This window comes from Pseudopipra pipra, chromosome 8 (genome assembly GCF_036250125.1).
Source record: "Pseudopipra pipra isolate bDixPip1 chromosome 8, bDixPip1.hap1, whole genome shotgun sequence".
Classification (NCBI taxonomy): Eukaryota; Metazoa; Chordata; class Aves; order Passeriformes; family Pipridae; genus Pseudopipra; species Pseudopipra pipra.
The window spans coordinates 9,685,721-9,708,584 of NC_087556.1; the positions used below are offsets into that span (position 1 = coordinate 9,685,721).

The 22,864-nt window shown below is 37.1% G+C and overlaps 1 protein-coding gene across 2 annotated transcripts in view; it reads left to right on the plus strand.

Annotated features, from left to right (window-relative positions):
* Positions 1–22,864, plus strand: part of PARG (poly(ADP-ribose) glycohydrolase) — a 60,390-nt gene that overhangs the window by 19,026 nt on the left and 18,500 nt on the right. For both annotated transcript variants that reach the window (XM_064662470.1, XM_064662468.1), the window contains exons 8-11: positions 8,832–8,924; positions 10,943–11,100; positions 19,773–19,852; positions 22,262–22,322. In XM_064662470.1, coding sequence (XP_064518540.1) covers positions 8,832–8,924; positions 10,943–11,100; positions 19,773–19,852; positions 22,262–22,322 — 392 coding nt within the window. The remainder of the gene's footprint in view (positions 1–8,831; positions 8,925–10,942; positions 11,101–19,772; positions 19,853–22,261; positions 22,323–22,864) is intronic.

The following is a 22,864-nucleotide window of genomic DNA, read 5'->3' on the forward strand; positions in this document are numbered from 1 at the left end:
TATAGTCTAGTTGGATTATGGTTGAGCTCTGGATTTTCATTTATTTGAAAAAGACCAAACACAAAACACCCACTACAGTTAAGTATGTGCATATCTTGGTAAATTTTTATGTCCTAATAAGGCTTCACCTCGTTCCTGTCTCCTTGGTCTTAAGAACCATGTCAGTCTTTCTGGTATGTTTTGTTGTTTGAATGACCTGCTTGAAAAAAATGATTACCTTAATCAGTGATACTGGAATAGAAGGAATTTTGAAGTACCAAATTGTTCTGGTGACTGGGTTTTTGATAAGTCATTTTTATAATTGTCTGGACAGCACTAACAGAAGTGAGCATTGTATAGAGATGTCAGCACTACAAATGTAGGCTTTTAAGCAAGAAACAGAATGTCCCAAGGCTGAAAATAGCCTATCCAGTGCTCCTTGCTGGATTTTATTTTACTCCAGATGTTTTCAAGCAATTTTCATTACATCAGATTACCTTTGTAAAATCTAAACTGAAAAGGTCTTTTGAGTGTGCCATGAAGGGTTTTCTTTTCACAGTAGCAGAGAGGAATTTATTCCTGTATTGAACAAAAGGGGAGCTTTTCTGGGGTGGGGGGAGTATGCATTTTGTACGCATTTAAAGCAGAAGCTAAGCATTGCAGAGGAGATAGAACACTGAATTACAGGTTTATTCTTAGTTTTCTGTACTTTCTTAGCAGAACAGTTGCGTATTTTTTAAGTGGTGTTTTGTAAGCTCTGTCGCAGTGACTGTTGAGTTGGAATTACCAGGGAAGGGATATCTGCACACACCACTGTAGAGTTATATTTACACTGTCTCTTAAGTGTTTGGGGATACTTAATGCTTTAATAAAGATCTTTATGAAGACATTCTGAGGGTCTCTTTCATAGTTTTTCACTGTATTGAGAACATTCCTGTTTGAAAAAGAAAAAACCCACAGTAAATATAAATGTCCTGGTTTTAAAAGCTGTCTTCTGATATTTGCCTTGGTTTGTTTTGGTGTCAGAGAGCTGGTGAATAGATTGATTTCCTTCCATTGGATTATGTGTAAGTCATCCTTTATGTGTGCCCACCTATCTACCAAATGACTGAGAGAAGCTCCTGTTGGTTGTGGGGGCTTTCCTTAGCTGCTTTGTGCTTTTGGATTTTTTATTTTATTTTATGTTATTTTATTTATAGTGTATTGAACTGTTAGGGGGGAAAAAAACAAAAAACCAACCAACCAAAGCCCTCAACCCCTCCCTCAAAACAACAAAACAAACCCTGATGGTCAAAGATTTCAAGAGGAATGCTCATGGAAAAGGTGCACATGGAAGTAGAGAAGTGATAAAGAGGCATTGCCATTGTTTGGATGATTATGAAGGCATAAATGAAGTGTATTTTAACTATACCTCTTTTTTTATTTAATTTCTGCCTTTTCATATGAAAAACTGAATTTGCTTATATTGCTTCCTTGAGGAGTTTGTTACCAGCTGCCATGCACTCTTTAAAGAGCAGGTTTACAAATTGTAGAGGGCAAAGTGTGTACCCTGAATATGATCTAAGGGTCTTATTTGGCCAGTATAATATTAATTACAGGATATTTTTCTCAAATTATTGGTTATTTTGAGTCTATGTAATACTGACAGTCAAGCCAAAGATAGTCTATAGATTTGATGAAATCTGCAATGCTATTGTGTTACCTTTACTGGATCCTTTTCCCCCTTCTGCCTCTGCTTGACATTTTTTTTTTTTTTGGCATGTTAAAGAAAATACAATTTTCATAAGAGTAATAGCTGTGTTATCTCATGAAGCTTTTACTGCCAAGGTTATCAGTTTCAAAAGTGGTTGAAAAAAGTTATATTAAATATCTAATGGCTTTCAAATGCTTCTACACTGTGGTTTTTAGCAGATGTTTTAAAGTCATAGCAGTATTGAACATTTTTCCCCAAGTGCTGTATTTAGAGAGGTATCAGTTTTGAATAAACCTGGAAACAGTGTTTTAACTTGTGTCAGTCAGGTGAAAGGTACTTTTTTTTCCCCCCTCCCATGTTACAGCCTTGCTGTAGAAACAAGGTCACTGTCCTCTCCACTCCTCTACTTCCCAAGAGTAACTTGAAAGTACATAGAAAGTAGTATTTGACTTTTCATCCCAGGACTCTGCCACTGCTTTGGAAAGGGTTGTGATGCCTCTAACAGTGATAGAATTCTTTGCAAGAGCACACAGGTAGAATCTGTTGGTGGCCTGTAGAGAATCAGGACTGAGATTTCACTCATTGGTAATGAAAACGATTGAGGGTAGATTTCAGTACCTTGGAAGTATAAACTGGGCTTCTAAGACCATTAAGAGGTGACTGAAAAATTAATACACATTTTTCTCTCAGATTTTATTTAGAATGTTTAAAAGCTTTGAAAACAAAGCAGCAATTGCTACGGATGATACACCTGAGAGATCATTCCAGGGTTGGATTGGCAGAACTCATGAATGAGCCTTGTGGAGGGGGGGGGGAATTAAACAAAAATGAATTAACCTCTGCCTTGTAAGCTGTCTTCTTTTTTGCTTTTGAAGTGTCAGTTTGTGGGTTTGATAAATGTCAGAAGCATTCTTCCTCTCAAATAAGATTCTTCTCTGCATAATCCAGTGTTGCGGCTTTTTCCCTCTTTCCTCCAAAGATTACTTTGTCCTCCCTTTGGTTTCTAATCAGACAAGTGCTTAAGAAATGGGATGGGTTTGACAGCTAAGTGTGTTTCCTACTGAATTAGTTTTGTGAGGGAACTAAAGGAGGCAGACGCAGCTTTGGAAGTTAATGAACTTAATAAAATGGGAACTAAAATGTTCACACACACCCCTCACTCCTTATTTTCTTATAGGTTTCAATCTGTTTATATGTATAATATTTGACATTATGGTAAGCAGTCCTTTTTACATAAGCATACGAGTTAGTGGGCTGCAGCCTAGTGTCTCTGTCTAGGTATGAGGTACACTAAGAGTTATGGTACAATGTGTTTAAGTAGAATTCATCTCCTTCCTTGTTCAGAAGAAAAGGCTTTGTAGAGAGTACAACTTAGTGAAGCTTGTTTGGAAGTGTATTAACTTAAATATATTAGTTTTTAAAGTCAACCAATAAAAACTTGTTTTGGCTTTTTTGTTTGTTTTCTTCCCAGCTGTTCCAACTAACAAATTGAGAAAGTCTGCTTTTAGGATTCTGTAATGTTTAAAAGCACTCATGACAAGGATTAGGGGAAGATGGGGAGTACAGGTTGCCAGTCTGAGGTTGGTTTACTTTCAGGTAAAACACTTCAATGTCATAGACAGTGGCTTGGTTGTTTTATTGGCACTGGGATGTTCTAGTCATGGATTTAAGTGTTTAAACTTAAACACCATGTTTAAGTGTTAAAGAGTATACTGAAAGCGTGTGACTTCTGTATGAGACAAGAGAAAGAAAGTAAGTTCAGGCTGCTCTGGAAGGAAGAGAAAATGAAAACAACATTGCTCAGTGCAATAAAGGTGCAGCCACATGTTGTGATTGCTTGAGCACACTCAGGTGTTTCAGTGTCTCAGAGTCATAGAATCATTTAGGTTGGAAAGGACCTTTCAGTTCACAGAATCAAACTTAACACTGCCAAGGTCACCACTAAAGCATGTCCCTAAGCACACCACATCCACATGTTCTTTAAATACCTCCAAGGATGGTGTCTCATCAACTTCCCCGGGCAGCCTGTGCTAATGCTTTACAGCCCTTTGTGCCCTTATTTGCTACACCTCTTTGAAATCGAGTTTTTCAGCTTGGAAATATTTACCATGTGGCTCGAAATGCCCTGTAAAAATATACAGAAATATTTTATTTGAGACAAGTTATTTGGTTTGTCTAGTTACTTCGTTCAGCACTACCACCTCTAACCATATGATATCTTACAATAAAATCATTAGGAAGCTTGTTACTGGAAAGGCAGTTCAGTGTAGTAACTAATGGTACAGAGCACTTACAGCATGAGTCATTATGGCAGCTGGGAAGGAAAAAGTCAGAAGCACAAAATCCATTAGAATTAGGAAATAAGAGACACATAGTCTAAAGGAAGCACTCTGGTTTTCCTCTTCATCCTTAAGAACATGATTCAATTGGTCCTTGTCCTGCCACAGAAGTTAGTGTGGGGATATAAACCCAAACAAATTGAAAGCATTAAGCCGTTGCTGTCTTAGCATGCTGGTTGTCTGTTGGCATGATGGCTCTGCCTTCCCATGTGATAGATGGAGCTGTCCAAATTTGTGTTCTCTATGTGCAGTTTGTTTGCTTTGATGAGCTGTCAGATTTAGATTTAAACTCTCTACCATCACTATCACCCCATACTGCTGCAGATCCTTCTTATTAGGACTGTCAGGATCCTCGTCCGTTACGTTTTGGAGGACTGGTTTATAGTGACAAGAGGCCATTACTTATGGCTGCATTTAGTCAGGCCTCTTTGCTGCAGTATAAATGTTCCTTTTGCTAAATTGCAGTGCAGGTTTGGCAAAGAGCTTGTCCCTCTGCCACGGCTCACTGAGCCATTTGCATCTGAGGAATTGGAGCCCTAAGTCATGTTCATTTAATCAGTCGCTCCAGAGCAAATTGCCAAGTGATTTCTTTGGCAAAAGACAAGTCATGCTTTCCAACTTTGATTCCATACACTTTTCCCTCAGGGTATAACCCCTTCTTTTATTCAGTTCCTACATATTTTGCATGATTGGAGGGCTGAATAAAGTCAACAGTGTATATATGTTTTTATTTCAAATCCTGAAGGAAGCTGCAAAGGACGTGTATGGGTAATAAGGAAAGGAGAACCTGTTCAATTGTTCAAAACCGAAATTGCTATGGTACTTCATGTATTTTCCTTTATCAAAAAATTGTTGTCAACCATTTCATATTTTAGAATTCCTTAAATTATAAAACAAATGTTTAGGGTTTTTTTAAAAATGCAAACTCAGTTCTTTCTCTTAATGTTTGCAGAGTTGTAGCCTTGAAAAAGGTTGTACACAGGTAAAAGTATGTTACTGAATTGAAACAGACATTCCTGTTCTAACAGATTGACTTCCAAGGGAGATGCTTGTTGTAACAGCTTCAATCTGAGTAGAATATTGCTGCTTTTTTCAGTGAGAAGACTTGCAACTGATATCTGCCTTTCGTAGCCCACTGACAAGGGGCAGGACTGGTTCTGTCTCACTACCATCCACACTGCACACATCTAATAATGCATGACTTTTTGGTAGGCTGCTTTGACTTACTAATGCAGAGGAAGGCTATCCCCTACCCCTAGGTTATTTTCCTGTAGAATTAGCAAGCTGAAGGATCTCAGGAAATTGTCAGGTGAACGTTGGAACTGGTGAAATGTGCTGATTGTGCATGTGTTTGAGGGGATAGAATGACACATCCCTCTTTCAGCAGCATCAAATAAGTAGAATAGCTAATGGCACTCTAAATATGCTGGATTTTACATCAGTACAAGTCACTGCTTCCTGAAGAGGGTTTCCTTCTAAATAAATCTTCCTTCAGTTCTGTGCCCAGGTGTTCTCCGTGCTGATGCTGGATTCTCCCAGGTTGGCATTTGCAGCGTGGGATGTCTGCCAGATGTAGCTGTGGTGTCAACACTCCATGTCCTGGAATCCTTTTACTTTCCATGACTGAGTGTTCTTTTTTTGCTGCTTTCAAAGTCTGAAAAGACTGTCACAGATAACACCAGGCTCTGTGTTGCACTCAGCATAGCTGAGAATATGCAGTGACAGTGGTTGGTCTACAGAGCTGCACCTGTGATGGTGTGCTGGGTTAGTGGTCACAAGAGGCTGAGGGCTGAGGGCAGGCAGGGATTTGCAGGTGTTCTTTTCCATAGAAACCTCACAGGAATGTTACCTGTACAGGAAGAGTGTGGGCAGAAAGGGTAAGCTGTAGTTACATGGATGTGGCTGTTGATGCTTGGTCATTTGATAGAGAAGAGTGCTGAGTTAGGAGTTTCTTGTCCAGGTCTGTGAACTCCTAACAGTCATATTTTTGAAGTTGTGGGGTCCTTGTGGCACCCAATGCTTTTAAAGAAAATTCAGTTCATTTACATGTAAGAATAATGAGAAGTCAGAACTTGTGGGGATTAACACCTCTAAACTTTGACACTTTTCATTAGTAGAGGTCTAGTAAAAGCCATGCATAGAAATAATGTCGAGAGGAGGGCGTATTCTGTTACAACATCAGGAAGGTAAGAAAAAGGAAAAGTAGAATTTCAGAGTTGAAGAAGTGACCTTTGTAGTTAAGCATTCTGCATCAGAGCTGAGCTGTGCAATTGCTGGCCGGCTCCTGTTTTGGGAAGAAATTGTCTTATTCTATTATTATGTTGTTTTCAAAGAAGCATAAAGAAAAGGTTGAAGTTTTGACAGCTGTGACAAAGTCTGGTGCCATAATGTGTCACCAGATAAGTGATACTGTACAGTCTGTGGCAGTCAGCAAAGCATGGCAGCCACTATTTATATGTCAAGTTTAAAAGAGAGGAAGTGTTACCCGAAGGGGAGAGAATATCAGAATTTGACAGCCTGGTAGACATCTAAGGTTAAATGTCATCTTTTGAATAGATATAACTTACATATTCATTCTGTGTATTGAGATCTGAAATTCCAGACTTTAAACGCTCATTTTGTTACTTTATGGCACTTAAAAACATTGTGCCTAAGAACAGAGCAGAGTTTCCTGCTAGAGCAGATAATGTTAAAGGTTAGGTCATAGTTTTCAATATCTGACTTATGCTGTATAAATATGTGGGTAAATATGCAGCCAGTGACAGGAGAGATGCATCTTGCTTATTTCCTAATCTTAAAAATAAATTTCCTTTCAGTAGTAATTTGTATATTACTTGGATTCCTCCTCTATTTTATCAAATGATTTTCGTGTTTCCTGGGCTTGCTGTTCTTTTTAAGTTCTTGTTTCATTTTAAAACTTTACATTAAAACCTTGTTTGCATGTCTCCACAAGTAGCATACATAATACATAGAAAGTAACTGTGTAGATCTTGGGATTGTTTTATTTTCCCCCTTTTCCCTACCAGAAGTTGTTTCTCCTTTGGGCATTTGTTTGTGTTTTGGTTTTTAACTTCTTGAGTACTCTTATCCCTCTATATTACTTGGAGTGGGAGAGGATAGAGCAAAGATATTTCTATAGTTATTTTCATGATCTCAGAAGAAGAGAGGTTGTAGCCTTTAGACGATATTTTCAGCCTTTATGGGGAACAGTATGCTTTGAATCAGAGGCACCAGATTTTCCTCTTCTCAAGAGATTTGCCAGTATCTTTTTTACACTCTGAAGGCTGTATGAGACTTTCCATTGAAATGTGAATTACAGCGCTCTGATCATATGGCTAAAAAGATCACTTTCTGTGATTTCACAATTAGTCTTAAATGTTGCAGAGACCAAAGTTAATAATACCTTCATGCTGTTTCATCTGTTCTGGCTGCTGCTGGTTTTGTGTGAAATTGATAGTAAATCAAATTATTTTCCAAGTGTTACTCGAAAAATAATATTCTGTAGTTTTAAAGCCACCATTTCAGAATTTGAATGATTTTAATCTAGAAACTGGTAGAGATAGTGGTCTCAAATACACATTCACTGGGTGCAGGGGAAGGAGGGAGGCAGCAGGCTGAACTGTGACCTTTGGATTCCGCTCCCCAGCTGCAGTGCAAGGAAGAATGTGCTTTTCTCTTCTTGATCTTCCTTCAGCCCATTCATATGGCAGAATGTGAGAGTTTTGAGGCTTTTGTGCTCCTTCATTTATTGCAGCTGCACCACTTTATGTTGCTTTTCTTCTTACAACCTCCTGCCCTAGCTTTTCTTAGAAGAGCATTGCCCACCATAAAGACCTTTTTGCACCTTTTAAAAACAGGTGTATGATACATGAATCGGGGTGTGAGTGGGTTCATCTAAAGCCTGGGGTTGTGATGCTGAGCTCAGAACTGGCTTCTGCAACTTAGAAGAGAAGCTCTGGACTTTCTCTGAATATATTGGCTTGAGACACTTTGGCAGCTAAACATGTGGGCTAGACAGTATCAGGGAGGGAACTGAGAAAAGGGCATGAAAGATTTGGTGTGACTTGTCTTGAGTATAAAAGCTTTGAGAAGCCTTGTGAAACGTTGGTGTGTCCATCTGTTTTCAGTGTTGTCAGTTCTGATCTTCCCTTCTCAGGAAGAATGTTAGAACAGGTAGAGAGAGAGAGGCAGCTTAAACAGTCACAGTATCAGCTGTTTTACAGCAAGAGATGGAAAAGATTGCAGCATGTGGGACCAGGCAGGCTGCACCCACTACATAATCCAGTGGCTGTGGTTCTTGAGGGAACACGGTGGGGATGGACGGCAGAAAATGCCCAGAATTGAATCCTCTTGCACAGGATTTCCTGTTTCTGCTGCAGAGGCCCAATGGTCTGAGCCAGGAGTGCATTTCAGCTGCCATTAGCAGGGGAATGTCACAGGTGCTCGTCTTGGACTGTGACCTGAATATGAAATTCAGGCAAAGCGTTCCAGTACTTTTGTGGTTAGGTAGGGATTTTTCAGTTGAGAGTTTGGTTCATTGCTTTGGAAAGAGTCAAATGATAACTTATTCAAGGTTCCTTTAAAAGGGCATTTGGTGACATGTTTTCTCAACTGCAGCTTTTGAGAGTTGCTTCTGTATTTCCATCAGTGGATTACTGCAAGGTAAATTCAGTGAGGTACCACTGTGAAAATTTTACAGATTTGCATAAAGACTTATTTTTTTTCTCATTTCTTGTGAGTGGGTCCTGTTTCCACAAACTTTCTGTTCAGTCATTATTTCTGAGGTAAAATGCTTTTTTTTTCTTCTTTGTTTTTAACAGGTTCTTGAAGATGCAGAGGCTCAACATCTCTTCCAATCCATTCTTCCTGATATGGTCAAGCTGGCACTCTGTCTCCCTACCATCTGCACTCAGGTAAGTAACACAGCCAGCAGGTGTTCTGTGGCAGACCATTCTCTGCAAACTGTAACTGATGGCTAAGTTCATCAGGACCATGTTATCTTCTTAATAAAAGCTATAATTTTTGTGTTGAATGCAGCTGAGGCCTCGGGAGAAGAACAGACAATACACATCTGAAATTATGTAATAGCATGTAAAAAAAAAAAAGTAAATCTTACTGTCATAGTTTTACCCTGAGCTTCAGTAATACTTTCCTTTGTGTATGCTGGAGTTTCTTCTTGTGTTTCTTAAATGAAATGACCATGCAACATTTGAGGTTGTAAAAATCACACTTAGAAACTGGAACAACTGAATAATCCTGAAACTTCTAATTTTTTATTTTAGATTTTTTTTAATCCTAGAAGTGGTATTTTCATAAAGCCCTCATTTGCTTGGGAACACATTGTATTCTGCTTAGAGCATATAATACTTGCATGCATAGAAACCTTAGATAATTCTTTATGAATGCTGTGGGAATTAGTTCTGGAAGTAATAAAGCTGATAAAAGTGAATAAGACTGGTCAGGTGAGGTAACACATTAGCAGGGTAAACAACTCTAATTTGTAAACTTCTTTGTTTTCATTTTCCAAATTGATTCCGTTGGACAGGAAAATCTCTCCCTACTTTGTTATGCTGTGAGAGTCCTAAAATAGATGCATAATTTCAAACTATGAATATTTCTTAAATTTTTTTACCAGTAACTTGATGAAGGACATTGTTTGAGACTGCTGTAAAGGTTCTGAACACGAAAGTCAAGCACATGACTTGCAAGTTCATGTAGTAATGCCTTTTATAAAGATCATGTACTGCTAGGCAATGTAAATTGTGAAGACCTTTGTCAGACTCATTTCTTTGGTTAAGCTTAAAGCTAAATTTGTTGCAGTGTAACACTATCCAAAATATTCTGTTTTCATAAGGTTTTAGAACTTATTAGAGTGAGCTGCCCAGGCTTTTTTATCCTTTTAGCTGTATGACTTCAGACATCACAGTATAGTGTGTTAATTAAACAGCCAGAAGACAGAATGAGATTCAGTGAACATGAATGTAGTAGTTATAAGAATGAAGGAAAACCTGTTTGTTTTCTGGAGTAAACAGGGCTGTGTATTCTGCAGTCTAAATTAGCAGCAGTTTCTGTATTCACAACTGAAAGGATGAAAAGGTAGCTGCTCAGCTCTACTGGAGCCTGGCTAATGATGATGGCTGAGAATTTTGGAAGAAGAGGTGAAAACTATTCTCTTTCTCCTGTCACAAGTGGGTTTACTGTAATTGTTACTCCTAAGCAGTCAGAATGATATATCCCCCCCACACCACGTATTACCACATAATTAAAAAACCCACATAAAATGCCATGAATGCTGTGAGCCAAAGTTCCAAATCAGGAGGCTAATGCCTGATAAAAAAGATGTATAACAAAGTGAAGCTGAGCTTTTTGTTCATTCGGCTTATAAAAGAAATGGATAATTATGCACTTTCTGCAAATACTGTCACTGCTATTTCTTAAAGTAGGATGGAAAAAAATTCAAAAAGAGTCACAGAATTATGACTTCCCTGTTTCTTTGTAAAATTTAAAGCAGGGTTTTTGTAGCTGAAAGCATTCCTTAAGGGCTCTTAACCATACAGCTATTGAACGTGGATTTTTACTTCAGTTTTTAACATTACCCACTTGCAACATCTTGTCTGTTTTTCCCCCTTTCCATTCCCCATGGTTTTGTTTGATGACTTGTGTTTTCCTGATCTTTCTTTTTATTATTGATTAGAAATCTGCAGTTTCTCAGGCGAACCTTTTCTAAATTGTCTTGAATAAACTGTTCTTGACTTTAATGGTGCTGCTGATTAAAGGCTTTACCAACGGCCTAAATTACTCTTGCTCTAATATAACAAGTGTAATTTTGTGCTCCTGTTTTTTCTTTCAAAAAGGGTAAGCTAATTATTTTTCTCTCTCCTTCCCTCCCTGCCCCCTGCCCCTCCTTCCCCCTCACTTCTTTTGTTGGTAGCCAATACCTCTACTGAAACAGAAGATGAATCACTCCATCACCATGTCACAGGAACAGATCGCCAGCTTTCTGGCCAATGCTTTCTTCTGTACTTTTCCACGTCGCAATGCGAAGATGAAGTCTGAGTATTCCAGTTATCCAGACATTAACTTCAACAGGTATGGCACTCTGGAGTAAATGAAGCCGATAACCCTCCCAGGAAAATATTACTGGTGTCATTTGGGAGAGACACTGGTTTGTTTCGTGTTTCTGTTGCTGATTTCAGCAGTTTGCTGTATGGTTTTTTTCTGTCCTCTAAGGGACAAGAAGACTGTGCAATGCTGCAAGAAAGGATCCTGTGCACAGGAAGATATGATTAATATTCCAAATTTTTTTTTCCCCCTGCGTGAACATACACAGACACACTCGTGCTCTGGCATTAATTAGGTTGATAAAATTTCCTAACTCCTCATAAGCCAGTCATCTGCAAATGGTATATTTTAGTTGAGCTTGAAGTGTTCTATATATTTAAGTTAAAGATCAGTGTTTCCCCAGCCACATTTCTGTTGTCTCTGTGTCATCATCAGGGGTGATCGGCACATTAAGTCAGATCAATAGGACTTCATTCTGCATCCATATAATCATTTTAAGGCAGTTGTAGAGCTGCATGTTAACCTGTCCTTTTTGCTGCAAGTTAACATAGAGATTTTAAGACCACAGTAAGAATTTACCTAAAGATACTCTGATTTCTAAGCAAAGCTTTATTCTTTTTTCATCAGTGCTAGCTTGCAAACAGATTTGATTAGAAATTTTTCTTCACATCTTTGTTATAATTTAAATATCCTTATACCACTTTTAAATGAGGGAAGAGGATGGAGACATTTTCTGCAGCAGAATATTATGGTTCACGTGGAATTGTAGATTAGAAATGAGGGTTTGTTTCTTGGCACTTCCATACAAGTCTGTGTAGATCCACCTTAAATCTGGAGCTTGGATAGATAATTGATCTAGAGCTTTTCTTATTCCTTGCTGTTAACATATGTGGTGTATGTGCTCTGACAGCTGAGATGAGATACAAAACCAGCGTTCCCTGTGATCCAGGACACTTGGGTGTGTGTATCACGAGAGCTGTATTGCACTAGAATTTCCTGCAATAAATTGTCAGGCATGCTGATGAACTAATAATGGCTTTGGTGCTTGCTGCCTTCAAGGGCTTTCACAGGTTTATGTAAATTGTGTATTTCAGAAGGGAGACCAGGGGCACTGTCTTGGTGTTTATTCCTAGAGTGCAGTGGGTTACAGAAGAGAAGTGTGGATGGGCATTAATATGCCATTCAATTCAGCATGTTTTTCTACCAGTAGTTCACAAGAACAAGTAAATGAAAAATACCATTGATGCATTAAAAAATATTGATGTTCAGAGCAGTGAAAGAGGACAGAAAAGGTCTGGAAGGAGTTCTGTTTGACTACACACTTCTAGCTATATTTTATGGTATTTTTAAAGGACTTTAAGCTACCATTTTTTGTTGTAACTTAAACATTCTATAAACCAAGTGGTTAAATTTAAATTGGATAATTTCTTACCAACTACAGAATAAAACACTGTTAAATAACTGGAGTAAATTCATATTCTCCTCTATGAACATTTCAGAGCAATGTAAAGTCACAGTAGTACAGTGAAATACTTGGGGTGTAATGTCACAAGCTACTTTTAAATAAAAAAGCCTTGGCAAATTATTAGGTAAATAATTTCCTGCCACAGACTTAAAGAATGACCAGTATAAAGTGTTAACCATTCAGAATTTTCTGCCCTATTCCAGTCAGTCCTTCATTGTTTTCTGACTTGGCTTCCTGATGCTCTCACTCACAGTAAGTTCCAACAATGTTGTTCAGAAGGGGAATACAGCAGACAACCTTCAGGCTTTCCTCTTGCCTTATGGATGAAGTAATGCTCAGCTTCTAGTCACATGGGACAGAAAGCCATTTTTATTTGTGCAAGAGCAAGAATATTGTTGCCAAACTGGAGAAAAGAAGGGAAGCTGATGTCCTCTGGTTCTTGAGGATTAAAAGTGGCTCTTCCTCAGTGTTTGCCAATTTATGCATTTATTATATAAGTACAGTTTCCTTTTCCAGTCCTTTACTTTACTTAACCATTTGTTGCAGCAAATCCACACCCCTATACCCTCTGTACTTTGCATTTGATAATAAACAGATCAGTGAAGTAGAATAAAAGGTATGACAGGCAGTGGGTAAAATAAGAGGGGGACTGGCAGGATAAAAGCAAAAGGATATTGAAGAGTAGTGGAGAGAGTACTACAAGACTGTATAGTTTTCTGTTACTGTATATAACCTTAGTTAAAATCTAAAAGGAGGAGGGAGAAGTATCCAATTTCTTTTTTCCTCCTGCCAACCCTATATTTTCTCACCCTTCAAAGTAAGTTCTTTAGTAGCAAGGACAGAGTAAAATGTCATGTTTTCAGCTGTTGTTTCAGGCTTGCAGTGATGACAAGGTTTGGTTCACCGCATTGTGTATTTTCAGCTTTTAGAAAAAAGTCTTTTGTGAAGCTGGATATACTCTAAAGGCAATAGGCAGTGACTGAAATTAAAATGCTTTTGACTTCTTTTTTTCCTGTTTATAACAATGTTTTGATGTAAAGGCTTTGGAGGCTGCTGCTCTGCTCTCTGTGCTTAGCGATGGGCATAACAGATTGTTCACACAGCAACCTTTTGTCCCCATAGTATTATGGTCTGCAGCTTTTTCCAGACTTAGTTCTTTCCTCAGCATAATTCATCTGCTACATGACTGTGAATGAATGACTTTGTTCTTTGGGTACCAAAAAATATTCTGCTGTGGTTCCCTAACAAAGCAACATTACTGAGTGGATACATTTGAGGGCTTTTTTTTCTTTAGCAAAGGTGGTGTTCCTTGATTCCACTCTCCATTTCTTGTCCACATTAATACAAAAAGCTTCCACCCCTCCCCTCTACTCCTTGAGACTGAAATACTGAAATTCTTGACTTTAAAGTTAGTAACACAACTGTGTAAGTTTTCTTGTTGTTTTTGGTTTTACACAGCAGTCTTTTTGCAGACTTCAACATTAGTGCCTTTTTATAAACTATGAAATAGTTATGGTTTTTACATTTAAATGCCATTATGTTCCCTCTTTCCTCCTAGTCTTCTCCCTGCTCTAGGTTTTTATGTGGTATTAACTACCATAGTGTAAGTTCCACTCCTCCTCCCCTCAAGGTACGAATCTGTTTGACAAAACAGCAGACACTCAGTGCAAGATATTGAAAATTTACTTACAGAGACATAACTGCAGCTGTTTGGGAGGAGGGTTGTTCTGTGTGTTAGTATTAACATACATCATCTGTGCTTTTCATCTCCTCTCCTGCCTGTTAGCCTTGCCAAATGAGAGGAGGAATAAAATGGTGGCCATTCCTCTTTTGCCAATGAAGCACTCAGTTTAATAGTATGTTGTGACACTGTCTGTCTATTTTGATTATTCATCTTGCTACAGACTGAAAGTCACCTGTGTATAATTAAATACTCAGTAATTTAATTGAATTCTTCCCTTTTGTACTTGGCAAGGTTGGGCCTATTATGATTCTTAAGTCATTAATAACATAATTCATTTCAAATATAGTTGATTAAAATGGAATTGGTAGTTTAAGAGCTTTAATATTTATGAATTCTAGTAGATAGAATGGCATCCATTCAGTGGCCAAACATTGGATCATACTAAGTAGCATAATGTACTGCTTCAAAATATCAAGCTAAACTTAGTGTGTTCCGTTTTTCTTTTTAAAAACACTACTTAATGTATTTGATGGCAAGAGATTGGGCAGCTTTATGTAAAAATAACCCATCACAAAAGAAAGAAATAATTGAATTTACAGTTTTATATATCTTATTAATGAATTGCATTGACTCTCTACATTTATGATGTTAGTTGCAGAGTTTAAAGTAGTTTCTTGTGATGATAGTTATAATTAACCTTCTTTGGTGAATAGTTTGTGGTTTAATTAGGACTTTCATGAAAAATATATTCCTCTTGAAATATACTGAGGTCAAACCGTACTTTCTTGCATTTATTTTTTATAAGATACTGAAATGGATACCATCCAATCTTGTTAGACAAGTCTGCTCTTGGACATTCTTCTTTCCCACTGTTAACCAAGTTCTCAGACAGTGTTAAGACACTGTAGAATTTGATAATTTAGGAAACTATCTGGTTTGGTTAACGTGAAAGCAAAATACAAGGAAAAATGTCTGCAATCTTGGGTCAGTGTTCTGGAAAGGACATAGGTTTGTCAAGGACCTGCTTTGCTTCTGCTGGGTCTTTGACCTGCTACAGATCTGTTCTTAGCTGTTGTGTCAAGTTAGAATAACCCATCTGTTTTCCTTATTCAAAAACCTCCCAGCTGAAGTGGAGATGTTATGTATCTGTGGTAGCCCCCATTATAACTGAATGTAGTGTGTCTGATGACATAAGCCTGGTGGGTCTTTTGGCACATATATTAGTGGGTGACCTGGCCTGAAACCACCAGTATTCCACTAGGACTGAATTTCTCCATGTATATGAAACAAACCTTTAAAGTAACTTCAAGTGGTTGGAAATGACGGGAAAAACACACTAGTTAAGATATATATCTTTTATGGAATATATAATACATGAAAGGAAATGAGAAACTGTATAGTACATTTATGCAGGAGAACTGAAATCTAATTTACCAGTAATGCAATTGTCTCTCCATAAACAACATCAATTACACAACACTAATGAATATTCTCTGGGGAATAAATTATTTAGTGACTCTGAGAGATGACTGAGATGCATTGCTTCTCTGAAAGGTGTTTCTAGATTTTCTGAGTTTACAGACACTGATCCTACAAAACTCATTCTGTTATGCCTGCCTTGGGTATATGTTCTCATTAGCCATGGATGGAATACTTTGAATATAATTTTATGAAAAAAATTGAAATCAACATTTATGTTTGGTAAATGTGGAAATCGTCTTTAAATAGACAACTTCAAAAGGACACTGTTTATAACAAGTCTGGCATAATTACTTTGCTGTAGTGATTAAAACAGTACTTAATCTGAAGAGTTTTGTTAGCTTAGTAAATATAATAATTTAGTCCAGAACTCAGTTGTACCATGCTGTTGGACATCTCTGGTTTTAGATCCCCAGGGTAAAACAAAGTGAAACAAAGTGCTTTGATAAACTGTGCTTAGTATTGGAAAGCAAAGCTTACAAAGTATTTCATGACAAGTATGATACTGGTTTTGAAAAAGAGGAAGTTCTATGTTTCTCTTCTATTCCTGGAACTCCACTTTTTTTTAACTGTGCCAAGGGATTGGGAATTGCAGGAGAAAGACAGAAGAGATGTGCTCCCTGGTGTAACTGGTGCAATCCTAAATGATGTGCTTATTGGGCCATTCAGCACTATATTGGTTTTTCCTTCAGGGTGCTGTGTATCAGTATGAAATTTCAGTGGTTCCCATTAAGGTTGCTGGCAATTGAGGATGCTCAGCCATTTAATCAAAATAGCCCTCAATCATATGGAGAGCAATACAAGTTGACAGTAACATACATAAACATACTATTTCCACTCCTACATGTATGTATATGTCAGATAACCATAGGCTTGAAATGCAGCAAGGTAGAAAAAGCAAGATACTTGGTTTGTTCTCTTTTCCAAGTGTTTTATCATTCTATACCTTAGGCTAAGGCTCTGTTTAGTGATTAGCACTGTTGTTGAGGTCGAAGGAAATTGTTCAGTATTTTTGTTTCTGCCTTAACTTTCCATGCTTCCAACTGCTCTATCCCTTTACTGGGTGAAATTTGGCTATCCATAGTACTTCTTTTTAAGTCCTTCTTTCACTTTTATTTGTAGGAGAAAAATGATGTTTTAGTAAAATGTTTTATACTTGCTGGGATGTTATCTTTAGTGAGATCACACTAAAATATAAGAAACAACACAAGTGTATCTTCAACTATAGTAATAAAGAAAAAGGCACTTTTTAGTGCCTGTGGGGGAGTCAAGGAAAAAGCACGTAGTTAATTGTAGGGATCACAACACAAAATTGTGTATCCACACTTCTGCAAACAACTCCTATGAAATGCCATGGATTTATGAATGGGAAGTATTCTTTAGATTATGATCCATACTACTCTTAATGTTCTTAAATCACATTCCTGTTGCATCATTGGCAGTGCGGCCTTTGAAGTTCCTTGCAGATTTTCCACTTGCCTCATCGCTGGAAGGAGTTAAGAGCAGGTTCTTTAGAGCTTTTGGCTCCAAATGCTGGTTGAAAATAGAATTGTGAGTTTGCAGTTTAGACTGCAAAAACCAAAATTATTGATTTTCAAATGCTTTTTTTTCCACTAATTATTTTTTTTTTAGGAAAACACTACTGCAAAACAAATGCACATGTTTTTTGTAATAATTATTGAAATTACATAAACTATTGCCTTGTAATTTTACTATAGGTTTGCTGACAGTTGTTTTAAATTTTCCCAATATCAGTTCTTATTATTTTTAATATTTTATTTCTCATATATAGGATTTCTCTTCAGTACAATTAAGTCAATTAAGTGTCTGAATATTTGCCAGGAAAGAGTTTTCATTTAGCCACAATGACTTCAACAATCTACTTTGTGTTTATGACATTGTTCACACATCTACTTATGTTTTAAAATATCTGACTTGATTGCTTGAATACTTAAGTGTATCTCTCTAGAGGTCTTCTGTGTGATTAACATTGCCACTACCGTGGCCTGGAAGCTGGAGAGATGAATTTCCAGCTATGTTTGGTGGGCAGCCCTGGAAGCTTTCTTAGCTCCAGTACCTGCTAAATTTAAGTTTGCTGCATGGCAGTGGGAACATCCTGTACAAAGCAAAACAGCTTACATATGCAATTGCCAGTAATATTTCAATTACTTCACCTGAAAGTGAGCTTGAAGTGCTTTGCATTTGATTTACAGTGCACTTCATTTGGATGAGTTCTTTAATTGGAATTAATGGGGTTTGGCCCTGGGTGTTTCTGTCAGGAAATTATGTGGTTTGCACTTAGATTTTTGGGTGTTTTTTTAGTAGGATCTGTGCTGGAGGAAGAATTTTATTTAATATCTAGTGATGCCTTGATATAGCTTTAGTCTTTAAAATATTTGCTTCAAAAATAAAAATTCCCATAATGTTGCCTAATTGATCATTTCAGAAATAAGGTTCAAGGTTAAAACATCCGTAACTTTGTCGTGTTATGTCCTGAGTTAAATTAGTGGGGTAGGACTGGGCCATTTTCAAATCATGTAAAAATCACTTGCATTTGCTGTTGCATTCACAAATATGACTGGTTTTGGCTTGATCTGACTTATTTCAGGCATAGTTTTTCAAGTTCTGCACCACTTCTGCCCAATTTGCTTGTTATACAGAATCATCAATCACCTTTGTGACATGAAGAACTCTCTCCTGAGAGCTTACAACTCAAACAAGATGTCAATTTGCTGTAAAGAGGCAAAAAAAACCCTAGTAAAGGCATGATCAGGCTAATAAATAAATTAACCAGTTTAAAGGCTTCATAACAAATAAGACTTGAAGATAAAAGGTCAGAATTAATTTAGGCATTTAGGTAAGACCTCCAGACATGCACACAATAGCTCCTTTTATGAACCCCTATTAGCTGTGCAGGCACAAACCCTTGATAGAACTTATATATTGGCCCATTTTAGAATAGACTGTATGAGTCTGGAGTTTGCCTTCTTAAAGTCCTGATTCAGTATTCAAAGAGTAACAAGTTAATAAAATTAGCTTCTGTGACTTAATATAGATTTTGGCTGAAATGGATCTATTCAGCCTGTATACCTCATAAGAATTTTCAAATACTGAAAAAATCTAGTTCACTTCACTGCTGAAAGCTGAATTCATCTGACAGGACTCTGGTTTTAAAGGCAGGTTGTCATTCCAGTACATGGAAACAAATGAATAATGTTGTGTCATTCCTTTACTTAAGACTGTTTATTGAGGGGGGAATCTTACATCCTCAGGGCTTTCAGTGGATCAGGCATCTTTTAGTGAACTTCCTATTCAAAGGGGATTGTTTCTGAAGTCACTGCTGTTCTCCCTTCCAGATAAATTCCATTATGTGTTGCCAATCACAATGCCTTGTCACTCTGTTGGAAATGAAATTAAGTAATGCGTTTTCAAGTTGCTGGAAGACAGATGATGCAGTAAAAGTATTTCAGCTAACCTTAAAAGCATACATTCACTTAGGGGCTAAAAATAGGATACTTCTTTTTAATGCTTTGTGTTTTTACAAATGAATGTTAGAATGCCATTAAAGCCCAGTGGATGGAGCCATTTCTTCTGGGGGAAGGTTCTTTCCTTTAGAAGCACTGCTGGTGCAGTGCAGCTCTTGAAAGCAACAATTTATTAATTAATTGCATTAATTGTTCTGTGTAACTCACTGAGCTGAAAGAAGGGTAAGACATTTGGTTCTTGGAGTACTCAACATACATGTTTTCACCCCTTGGTCACTTAATCCAAGCCTGTTAACCTTTGGATCTGTTGCAAATAAAACTAGTAGCTTTCCTGAATGTTGATATTGAAATGACATTTTTTTATATTCACTTGGCATCTTCATCAGAAACGTAGCAAGTCAACAAACTTGTTACTCCTAAAGGGCTGTCTAGAGAGTTCTTTCTACAGTACAGTACTTAAATGCAAGGCTAATGTAATATGTGCATGATAGTTATAAAAAATCAAATTGCAGTTAGTAAGTAGCATTAATTACTATGCACTATATCCCTGAAATCTAGTTGATTGCTTTTATTTCTTGTTTTTCAGATTGTTTGAAGGAAGGTCACCAAGAAAGCCTGAGAAGCTTAAGACCCTTTTCTGCTATTTTAGAAGAGTCACAGAAAAAAGTATATCCTTTATTCTTTTTTTGAACTACAAAGCAGATGCATGTCAGATTTAATCCCATTAAATTTAGAAATGGCTATGCATTATTATGATGGAAGTGTCTAACAAAAGCCAGCTTGCAAAGTACACTGATATTCATATACATATGATTACCATGTACATGATGCATGCAAGCAAATTCTTGCACAGGGCTTCTTCTGTTTTCTTTTTTCTGATAAATATATGTGTGTGTGTGTGTATGGGGGGTGTGTAAAATCCAGAGATATATTTTCACCCCCTTGTAGATATATATATATATATATAAGTGTGTGTGTATATCATTGTGTATATGTGTAGACATAAATATTTGTATAATGTTTGGAATATATGCACAGCATCACAATGAGAATGTAGGGGGAGCTTGGCACCATATACAGTCATTAAAACCACAGACTTAAAGATTTGGAGTCAGGTTTCAAGTTTCCTGCAGTACACAGTTCTTTGACTGGAATGTTTGTAGTTTGAGGGATTTTCCCCTACTTGTGTTGATATTTCAGGTATTTCCCTTCTATTGTCCCAAAGCAAAGCTGTTGTGAAGTTTGCCCAGTTCAAATAAAAAAGTGATAGCAAGACATGAGATATCTCCAACTCTTTGAGAAATTAGTGCATAGTCAGATCTGCTGTTATTACCATGAACTGAACATCTGCACAAGCTTTCACAAATAGATTTATTTTTGTGATAACTGTATCATACCTTATATATTGCATTTTTGGGGAGAAAGAGATTTTACTGCAGTAGCATACATCACATCTGCAGCAATATCCTTACTATAGTCTTTTTTAAAGAACCATTTCTTTACATTTTTTTACATGTCAGCATTTCCCTATTAGGTTCATATTTTCTCAGAATGTTTTAAAAGAAAAGACAGCTTTAAACTATTAAATATAAGAAGCCCTTGGTTCAGTCCATCTTCAGTTCATCATTTTAATTTACCACAAACTAAATGCAGCTATAGCCTGTTTCAGCTGTCAGACTTTCAACACTGTCAAGAGAACTAAATTTCTGAGGTAAAAAGTAAATTATGATTTATGTGTGGGACTGAGAAGAGATACAGTGTACTAGCTTTTTTTAATACTTGAGTTATAAAGTTTTCATGCAAACCAAATCCTAAATTTAGGCAGCTGTCCCTGAGCCACTGTGCATATGAAATTTGTTGGGAACGTGTTTTATGAACCTACCATATTAGATTCCCTAAGATTATAACTTTAAATAATATTTAATGAGATTCTTGAATGCTCTTTTCTTGAATTAAAAATTTTTTATTCTTTTTTTTTTTGTCTCAGGAATTCCTCAGACTGAATAACTCAGGAATTCCTAAGACTGAATAACTTTCTAAATTACTGTAATAATTTTGCAACTCTTTTTACTGTAAATAGTAATTGAATTCTGTGTAAAAGAACACAATGGAGACTGAAGACTTTGCACTTAAAAGTTGAATGCTTAGTTTGTAAAATACTGCAACTGATACCAAGAGTTCCCATCTGGAAAAGCACTTGATTACTGAATGCTGTGCACTTTTCTTAAGAGCAAGTAACCCTTTTTTCCCCTAAACCCCTATAAATTGTGAAGAAAAGCATAGGACAGTTTAAGGCTTTTAGAAGGGTGAGTTTGTGCTTTACATACTGTTTTGAATGTTTTCACAAACCAGTGCAGTAGACTTGCTGCAGCAAAGAAGTGACTCTCAAATGAAGGTTTTTTTAGGATGACATCACCTAATAAAAGGCTGATATTTCCTTTCTGTTGCAAAACTGAACTTTTTTGAGTAACATAAGGAAAAAAGATGATACTGCATCCTTCCTGCAGAGAGCAACACTTCCTCTTTTTCTCTTGAGGGCAAGAGTCTTTTCTCAGTTGGAATACAGTGAATTTCACTAGCATCTTGGCAGGGCTGAAAACTGCTTGGTTTGGAATCCACTAACACTGCATCTTTATTGACATAGTAGGACTTTCTTGGAAATATGAGCTGCTACTTCAGCCATCCATAGTACTCACTCTGTGGTTTGCCTGGTGGTACTGAACAGTAGCTGCTTTCAAACGTGTGCAGTTTCCTTTTTTCTAAGTGGCAGCACATTTTACTTCAATTACTGAGCCTTTATAGTAGTGTTTACTGTTAAAGGGAAAATCACTTAAGAAAAAGAACAATACTCAAACTACAAAGCTGTAAGAGAAGTAAATACTTTGATCTTCATGTTGTCTTTAATTTGAGCATAGGCTGTCAGGGAAAGATTCAAAGCAGCTCTTGGGGAAAGTTAAGCTCTTGGTTTCTGCTAAGAATGATGATTGTAATTTTAAAAGCTTACCAGTTAAAATAATCTAAGGACTAAAGCTCCCCTACTTAATGCATTTTCCTTTGGGGTTGGTTTGCCTGTAGAACCTACAGGATTGGTGACGTTTACAAGGCAGTGTCTCCAGGAATTTCCAGACTGGGAGAGGTAAGTCAAACATCCTGTTAATGCAAGAAATGTCTTAAATCCATGATAACTGAATCTCATACATTTGCAATTGATTCAGGCCTGGAAGAACTGCAGAAAGCAATATTTGCTATGGATTGTTGCAGAAAGGAGCACAGAGGGAAGTGGGTGAACTGCCACAAGTAGTTTGTGCCCTGATTTGTCCATAAAACCAACAAGTCTTAAGTCAAGTTTTAAAACATAGCACGTCTTTGGTGCTGTTGCTTGAGTGGGGAAAAAAGAGAGAGATGACTTGATTTAAGAAATGACAGGAAATGTAACAAATATGGGTGATAACCAGCATGAACACAAGTGTAGCAGTTTTCTTGCTGGTTAGCAAGTTAATGTGGGACAAGAAAAACACAGAACTCCAATTTCAAATTTGGGGCTTTATGGTGAAAGAGGTGAAGAAACTGAACAATTTACTACGTTAAACCTTTAGAAATTGTTTCTGAATGGCAAACGTATTTTCTTTAATCCTTCAGGGTTTTTGGTTTTTTTTAACCACCTTATGTTTAAGGTGT